This window comes from Callorhinchus milii, unplaced genomic scaffold (assembly GCF_018977255.1).
Source record: "Callorhinchus milii isolate IMCB2004 unplaced genomic scaffold, IMCB_Cmil_1.0 Scaffold2, whole genome shotgun sequence".
Lineage (NCBI taxonomy): Eukaryota > Metazoa > Chordata > Chondrichthyes > Chimaeriformes > Callorhinchidae > Callorhinchus > Callorhinchus milii.
In genome coordinates this window covers 100,916,021-100,925,310 of record NW_024704743.1, presented here as the reverse complement: position 1 = coordinate 100,925,310, position 9,290 = coordinate 100,916,021, and the positions used below count along the sequence as shown (strand labels likewise).

The window sequence follows — 9,290 nt, the reverse complement described above, 5'->3', positions numbered from 1 at the left end:
AATTTATCACCAATTTCAACTGCAAGCAATTGTAACAGTGCCGTTAATTAAAACTGTCACTTGGTCTCCAGCCTAAAGATTTAAAAGAAAAAGCACTTCAGATTGCAAGTCTCTGAAGAAGCTGACTAGTCAGACCTTAAATTAAATGGATATAGACAGCCTCTATTCCCAAAGGAAAAATTTAATTTTCTGCAGGGTTTTGGTAAAGTTTTAGAAACTTTATAATACAAGAAAATATCACGATTGTACATTGGAACTTTAAACTCACACTTTGAGATGAGACTTCAATGGGTCTCTGCACTACCAGAGTGGCGACCATTGGGTGAGATGTTAATCTGAGGTACTGTCTGCCTGTTAAAGATGGACTTTAAAGATCCCATGGCACTAGTTGGAAAGAGAAGGGATTTCATCCCGGTGTCTCGGCCAATAATCCTCCCAGTTAATTCAATTCAAGGCTGTTTGTGGGGCATTGTGCAAATTGGCTGCTGTGTTACAATACAAAATGACATTTGTATAGCACCTTCATGTTGGCAGGACGTTCCAAAGTCAACAAATTCACAGTAAATCCATGTGAAGAGCTTTGAGATGTTTTGATAACGTGATAAATGTCAAATTAAAGGATTATTATAGTATCTGCTGTTCTATGAACACCTCATTATATCCATCATCGTGTTTGCTGAGCCGCTGAGCACTCTTGGAATTTGTATCATGTCAATTTGAAGGGATGAACCTGAACCCAAATCACAAACACAAGCCAGTAGTGCATTTTGTGAATATATATACCCCTCTTACCCCAAACATACACTCATTTTGTGACCTTATTTCAAAGTACAACAACATCTTGCACTTGTATAGCGCCTTCTGGGCTGGGGGTCAGTGTAGGTGGCCGTAAGCACGGTCAAAAAGGAAGGTTTTCAGGTGGGACTTGAAAAAGAGGAGAGAGGGGACAAGGTGGAAGGATTGAGGGAGAGTGTTCCAGAGTTTTGGGGCATAGTGGCTGAAAGCTCGACCTCCGATGGTGAGACAGAAGGTGCAAGGGATGAGCAGGAGGCCAGTGCCGGTCGAGGGAGACACTGGGTGGTAGATTGGAGAGTGAGGAGGTCGGAGAGGTAGGGAGGTGCCAGAGAGTGAAGGGATTTGAACACGAGTGTGAGGATCTTGAAATCAAGTTGTTGTTAATTCAAAATGATTTTCACTCATATCCAATAAATGATTTTCACTCATATCAGATAAAATCACATTAGAAATACCCTGTTTGTTTTTTCAACTGAAATAATAACTCTTACATTTGATAACAACTTACACTTCTTTTAATAATTTGGGGATGGTGGCATTGAGGAGAGGAGAGAATCGTCGGGCTATCAATATTCGTAACAGGTAAAGGAAACTGGAGAAATGCTGATAAAGCAAAACTCAAGTTGCCAGTCAGATCAAATATTATAGCCAAGGAATAATTATGCTGTCTTTTAGCCTCCAATTTTTTATGTTGCCACTATGCTTTGGCTATTGCTGGCCCATATCTGTGTTCTGTATTGTGGAGTCCTGTAGCTCAGTGGTTAGAGAACTCGTCTCACAAACGAGAGACCTGGGTTTGATTCCTGGCAGCGTAACATTTTGGGTAAGTTTCCTTACTCCACATGCCTTTGTTTACCTAGCAATAAACAGGAACCGTTGTTAGTCAATTAGTGGTTCGCTTTCCAGGGGTACTAATTCCTTCAAAAAAAAATTAGTCACTCAATCCGCAACTGTTTGTGGGATACTGCTGTGCACAATTGGCTGCTGCATTTTGCCCACAAATGATACTGTCAATTGACAAAGTATATTCTGTGAAGCGCTTTGAGACGTCTCGAAGACGTGATAAGGTGCTATATCAAATGCAAGGATTATTATTACTATTATTCTCTTGACATAGGCAAACAGGGATGTTTGTCGGCAGGGATGGAGTGGCACACTCCCAAACTGGCTGCACTACATAACTGGCATACAAACCTCTGCTTCTCTCAGTGGTTAGTAAATGGAACTGGAGACTATAAGTACACAATCTGCTTTCCTTTTTTGTAACACATCCAGAAGACCAAAGAATATAATGATAACATTAGACAGGGTTTTGAAATCAGTAATACAGCACAGCTGAGAGTCAGGTTCACATAAAAACACACTGTCTGGTAAATTCCTTTTGAGTCACCTCAGCACATATTTGAAATGCTACTATTAATGCTTCCTGATCAGTAAGTAGGTGAAAGCATCTCAATGGTGAAGTATTGCGCCAAGCAGACCAGGCATAATAGCATAATAATCTTTGCATTTGATATAGAGACATTCAGGTTGGAAATATGTCTCAAAATGCTTCACAGGATTTACTGTGATGTTTAGTGACTATGTATTTTGTACGCAATTGCAGCAGCTAATTTGCATGTAACAATATCCTACAAATAACTGAATGATGGATTGTTTTGTGTAGGGGATTTGGGGCTGGAACAACAGGAGAAACTCCCTTCTATTTTTGAGTAGAGCCATGGGATCTGTTTAAGATCCTCCTGAACAGCTAGACCGGACCTTGATTTGGCTTTGTATTTGATGGATGCAATCTCCAGCAATACTGTGCACCTCCAGCACTGTTTGGGAGTGTTGGCCTGGCCCTGGACATGGTCAATGTGGGTTCTAAATCCTGATGCCCAGTTTGAACCCATACCGTTTGGACTCAGAGATGGAAGAGCTGTCAACTGACCCAGATTGACACACTTAAAAGTTAAAAGTAAAAACACTTTTGCATGATATTAATTATTGTCAGAAATAATTATTGTCAGGGCGAAACCTTGGGCAAGTTCCCTTACTCCACACAGCCTAATAATAATCCCTCCAAAACCCCAAACAATAATAAATTAGTCATTTTCAATCTACGACTGTTTGTGGGACATTGCTGTGTGCAATTGGCTGCCGCGTTCGCCCACAAATATACAGTCAATTCACTTTACAGTGTGTTCTGTGAAGCGCTTTGGGACGTCCTCCCGACGTGAAAAGCGCTATATCAAATGCAAGGATTATTATTATTATTAAATAAATAAACCTCTTCCTACCTCCAAACCCCCCACACCAAAAAAAAAGTCCAAGAATCTAGTGCATGTTTCATTGCGGTGAATTTCTCCTGCATTTGATACATATGGTAATAATATGCTGTGCTCGTGTTAGTTCAATGGATTAAAGCAGCAACTACAGTCAGACAATACAATGCAGACAGACTCATTTGTTATTCTTGTGTTCGAGGGCTGGCAGAGCAAGTTATTATATTTATTTTTCTTTTCTTTTGGCAAAGCAACATTCAATTCTGGTTGAATCCAAATGAGCTTTCTTTGATCGTTTGGATGTGTGTGTGTGTGTGTCAATTAACTGGAACAAACACTCTAAATAATCCGGGATCAGTATTAAAGTCCAATAATGCAGAACGACATGACACTGTGAGAAGCTTCGGCGTGTTTATGTGTGTGGCTTGGCTCAGCAGCCAGGGAGGGCAGGGAGGGAGGGCAGGGAGAGAGGGAGGGAAGGCAGGCAGGGGAGGAGGGAAGGCAGGCAGGGAGGGCAGGGCAGGGAGGGCGGGAAGGCAGGGAGAGAGGGAAGGAAGGCAGGCAGGCAGGGAAGGAGGGAAGGCAGGCAGGGAGGGCAGGGGAGGGAGGGCAGGGAGAGAGGGAGGGAAGGCAGGCAGGCAGGGAAGGAGGGAAGGCAGGCAGGGAGGGCAGGGCAGGGGAGGAGGGAAGGCAGGGAGAGAGGGAAGGAAGGCAGGCAGGCAGGGGAGGAGGGAAGGCAGGCAGGGAGGGCAGGGCAGGGGAGGGAGGGAAGGCAGGGAGAGAGGGAAGGAAGGCAGGCAGGCAGGGAAGGAGGGAAGGCAGGCAGGGAGGGAAGGAAGGAAGGAAGGCAGGGAGAGAAGGAAGGAAGGCAAGGAAGGAAGGCAGGGAGGGAGGGAGGGAAGGAAGGAAGGCAGGAAGGGAGGGAGGGAGGGCAGGAGGGAGGCTGTCCTCCGCATTATGTTCCTAGAACCACAGCACTTCAGCAATGCAGGTTTCACACGGGGCAAACCATCGACTGCCCCTATTGCATTATCATTGCAGGTCGTGCACGTCCGTCCCAATGCATTGCCATCTCCTTCGCCCTGTGAAGCGGCCATCCCTCTTCCCAAGCCCGAGAGGGAGAGAGGGAGAGAGAGAGAAAAAAAGAGGAAAGGCGTTTAAAATATTGCGGCAGCTGTCTGTCTGTGTGTGTCTGTGTGTGTGTCTGTGTGTGTGTTTGTCTGTGTGTGTGTCTGTCTCGCTGTGTGTGTGGCTGTGTGTGTCTCTGTGTGTGTGTGTGTGTGTGTGTGTGTGTCTGTGTCTGTCTGTGTCCGTGTGTGTGTCTATCTGTGTCCGTGTGTCTGTCTGGCTGTGTGTGTGTGTGTGTGTGGCTGTGTGTGTGTGTGTGTGTGTGTGTGGCTGTGTGTGTGTGGCTGTGTGGCTGTGTGTGTGTGTGTGGCTGTGTGGCTGTGTGTGTGTGCTGTGGCTTGTGGTGTGTGTGTGCTGTGTGTGTGTGTGTGTGGCTGTGTGTGTGTGTGTGTGTGTGTGTGTGGCTGTGTGTGTGTGTGTGTGTGTGGCTGTGTGTGTGTGTGTGTGTGTGTGTGTCTGGCTGTGTGTGTGTTGTGTGTGTGTGTGTGTGGCTGTGTGTGTGTCTGGCTGTGTGTGTGTGTGTGTGTGTCTGGCTGTGTGTGTGTGTGTGTGTGTGGCTGTGTGTGTGTGTGGCTGTGTGTGTGTGTGTGGCTGTGTGTGTGTGTGTGTGTGGCTGTGTGTGTGTGTGTGGCTGTGTGTGTGTGTGTGGCTGTGTGTGTGCGTGTGTCTGGCTGTGTGTGTGTCTGGCTGTGTGTGTGTGTGTGTCTGGCTGTGTGTGTGTGTGTCTGGCTGTGTGTGCGTGGTGTCTGGCTGTGTGTGTGTGTGTGGCTGTGTCTGGCTGTGTGTGTGTGTGTGGCTGTGTGTGTGTGGCTGTGTGTGTGTGTGTGTCTGGCTGTGTGTGTGTGTGTGTGGCTGTGTGTGTGTGTCTGGCTGTGTGTGTGTGGCTGTGTGTGTGTGTGTGTGTGTCTGGCTGTGTGTGTGTGTGTGTGTGTGTGGCTGTGTGTGTGTGTGTGTGTGGCTGTGTCTGGCTGTGTGTGTGTGTGTGGCTGTGTGTGTGTGGCTGTGGCTGTGTGTGTGTGTGTCTGGTTGTGTGTGGCTGTGTCTGGCTGTGTGTGTGTGTGTGTGTGGCTGTGTGTGTGTGTGTGGCTGTGTGTGTGTGGCTGTGTGTGTGTGTGTGTGTGTGTGGCTGTGTGTGTGTGTCTGGCTGTGTGTGTGTGGCTGTGTGGCTGATCCCAAGGTTAAAGTCGAGCTGAAACTACCTTTGCAGCCCAGCCCTGACTGACAGCTGTGGCCGGATTGCATGATTGACAGGCGGCGCCGGCCAGTCAGCAGCGAGCCCTCGAGATCCCACGCTTGCCATTGGCTCCTGGGGAGCGAGGGGCGGGCGCTGCGGGGGGTGCGGGGGCACAGCGCTGAGTGAGTGAGAGAGTGAGTGAGAGAGAGCGAGAGAGAGAGTGTGAGAGCCTTCGCTGCCGCTGCGCGACACCGGGACATGTTTGGCTGTAGGTGGACGTCCGTTCATTTAACATTGACGTCCACACCGTAAAGGAGAAGGCAAAGCAAAGGCAAAGCAAAGGCAAAGGCTGACGAGGCTGTTTTCCCACCTCGTCCTTTGATTTCTGTCTCGACGTCCCGTCCCCCCCCGTCCCCCCCCCGTCCCCCCCCCCGTCCCCCCCCCGGGTCCCCCCCGCGCGGTGGTTTGCAAATCAAATCTCCATCGGGGACTGTTGGGTCGGGAGTTGTCGGTATCGACACAGGAACAGGTGAGAGACCAGGAGTCGGGGCTCGAGACGGCTAAAGTGAATGCGGGTCCTGGTGGCGCACCGCTGGGGCTGTGGGGGCGGATGAGACGGTGTCGTGGCTTTGCAGTGATGTGAACATCTGTCTGTGTGGGGGCGGCGGCTGTCACAGGGACTGTGGTTGGGGACCACGTTAATCCGACACTTTACTTACTTACTTACTGACTTACTTACTGCGCGACAGAGATCAGACGTGTGGCAGTGCCTCACTCCGCTCCCAGTTCCTGACTGCAGTGTGAGGCTCTCGATGTGTGTCCGGGGACACCATCACCTGTCAGCGGAATATGTTTTGGAGACCCCTCGACTGGGGCTGTCGTTTGACTCCCATTATTTGTGCCGTTAAAAAAGGCGTTTGGTTCCCAGTGTCGGTGCAGGTTCTGAATTCATCGCCATCCCGAGCAACGTCGGGAAGTTTGGACAAGTCACACAGTTACATCAACAGTCATTACCTCCGATGAATGAACCCCGAAGCGATTTGTGAATGCACAGCGGCTAAACTGAGCGCAGACACGTTAACATTTGCTATTCAGCATTGGTAAAGTGTTGGTGCAGACTCACAGGCCATTGCATTATGCAGGTTGTGTGGCTGTGTGGGTAAGAACACCTTAAATAAGGATGTGGGAACATGTTGGGAGTTGCTGTTCCAGAGAGATTCATCTGCAAAGGTAGATTAAGGGAATCTGCATCTGAGGGACAGCGCAGTCTGACTAAGTACACACTGCGGTTGCTGCTGCGTTTTCAGTACTGTACGATGCAATAAGTGGTAGTTTCCTTTCCATGCGGTGAAGGCATCATCGCACACTGATAACATTCATAATGTGGATGCTTCGCCCATACTAATGCATTTGATTGATTACTGGAGCATGTAAGGAAGGAAGGAAGGAAGGAAGGAAGGAAGGTAGGCATTAGACAATCTACTCAATTTCATTCTGTAGTGGTTTGGAGATTGGAGCTATGCTGCTTAAGTTGCTTTCATTTATAGCTTGGCAACAAGTTTAACAACTCACTTCTGAATGATAAGGGCTGCACTGCATTTAACTGAAGATGAGGTTCTTGCAATAACTGCAATGACAGACGTAAGGATTAAAATGCAAAGTGATATGAACACGTTTATTCTCCCCTTTTAAATCCCTATTTTTTAAATCATTAAAAGTTTACACAGAGTTTCAATGGAGCAAGATTAGGGCCATTTTATTTCCAACTTTTTATCATCAGAGATATTGATAACCGAGAACACTAACCAGTTATAGCTGTTCCCCAATCACGTTTTGGTGTCCTGAATTGTACTTTGTAGTTTTATAATTTGTAGTTTATATACCACAAGAGGTATTGAAGGCACTTTATCTTCACAGTTGGTGTAAAACAGCTATTTGAATGAGGAAAATGAGATTCATGTCTACATTTTTTCAGCAAAGGTAGATCTTAAGAATGTTGCTTCCAGGGTTATTTATACAATATTATATCATATACAGTATTATACACAGTTATTAAACACAGTACATGTATACATCATTAATACTACTGTAGAAACTTGCGTGCGTCTGGAGTTTGGGGCGGAGGGGAGAAGAGGAAAGAAGGGAGTATATATTTAAAAAGGAAGCAGAGCCAACTGTATGCATTAATTGAATTGTTTTTCACTCACCAGTAAAGTCTTCAGTGGGATCTGAAATAAAATTAATTAACTTTCAAGTCTGTGGTGAGTACTGCATTGCCTTTAGCTTGCCAGAATTCCACTGCTGACAAGCTTCAGAGGGACTGAGAGACTGAGGCAGACACAAAACTTGAATTAAATATGAGTTGCTCAAAACTTGAATGATCGGTCTTTTCTTTCTTTTTACTTAATGCTTAATTCTTTTCTTTTCCATGTTATCAACCCTGATGCTCAATAATCCACGTTGCGATATGCCTGCGTTTGATTTTTATGGTATCTATCCTGGATTTTGGACATCGTTCATCCACGTGAGTATTTTATTGTATGATTTATCTGAGCTAAATTGTACAATATGAATAACTAAACAACAGTACAGTAATAAACTTCAAGAGTGTTGAAATACTATATCTGCAGGGAGACTGGATCTTTTTGTACCTCTTTCACAACTGTTGCCGCAAGCATATTTTGAAATGACTTTAATCAGTATAGATATTCTTACTGGATTCATGTTTGGTGGTGTGAATTTTGCAGTAATGGTACAACTGGGGATTCTATTATTGTGATCTTCAGTTAATACAGAAATACATTGTGTTTTACAATATTACATGGCTCTTCGTGTTTTTAATGTGCATAGTAGAATGTAATATATGCTATTAAATATGAATTGTAAAATCATCTATGGCACCATATCCTGCAGAAATCATCATTAATTGATGATGCTAAATGTCCTGTTGATTTTACAGTCTTTATTGTACCTGAGGCCTTAGTCATTGTAACCAAAGAAAGCACTTTTCAGTGGACATATTAAATTTACTCTTATGGTTCTTGATTAAAATTGCAGGCCATTCCAAATTCTTTGCTTAGAGCATTTGCTATTGATGCTCAATGTTGCAGTTCCAATCAGTAATGAAAAGTGCATGAAGTGTTTTTAATTAAAAATGCCTGTCAAGCAGGACTTAAATCACAATATTATCTATTCACTTACTCAAACTGTTAGTTGAATTTAAAGGAAACATGTCCCAAATAGATTATGTGCAGAAGGAGGCAATTATTGCCACAATCCAAACAAAAATCAGAAATAGGGGTGTCTTGAAGAAAACAGTAGAAAAGAATCTCACTATAAGCTTCAAGCTTTTCCTATATTCTTTGTATTTTATTAAAGCTGAAAATTAACCCCATCTATAAAATCTGGCAAGTAACATTTTCCACTGTAATTCTAATATTACCTGTATATGATATAAAGCATTATAATGTCTGAAGTTCAATTTGTTTAAAAATGCTATACTGTGCTAGTTTGCAAAATCATGAGAGATTCGAATAAAGAAAATCCATTGGCTCATTTGATCTCATTCCTCCAGAATACCAATCCTACCATCTTCACTTCACAGTGCTAAGCTGTTAAGGTAACTTAGAATATGATTGCTATGATTGCAAGGTTTTATAGAAAATGGTAGATGGTTTGTGTTCAAGTTCTAAAATACGCTATTCTAGGAAATCTTTTGAGAACAGTGATGACATAGAATATTAGTTATAAGTGGAGGATTGCTGTGTTCATAGAAATGTTTTTTTCTGTCTGGGCTATGTGTACAGATTGAAACAATAACTTACCTTTATATAGCACCCTTCAAGCTGGACTGCTGCATCTTGGAGTTGTTAAAATCATACGCTTAGGAAAAATTGTGTTTTCCTCCGTTGTACTTGCATTGTTAA

General features: G+C 44.6%; 1 protein-coding gene across 5 annotated transcripts in view; it reads left to right on the top strand.

The window, feature by feature from the left end:
- The first annotated feature begins 6,551 nt into the window (after positions 1–6,551).
- epb41l3a (erythrocyte membrane protein band 4.1-like 3a) overlaps positions 6,552–9,290 on the top strand; it is a 164,836-nt gene continuing 162,097 nt past the window's right edge. For all 5 annotated transcript variants that reach the window (XM_007900967.1, XM_007900966.1, XM_007900954.1 and 2 more), the window contains exon 1: positions 6,552–6,594. In XM_007900967.1, the coding sequence (XP_007899158.1) occupies positions 6,555–6,594 (40 nt within the window). In that variant the 5' untranslated portion in view covers positions 6,552–6,554. The remainder of the gene's footprint in view (positions 6,595–9,290) is intronic.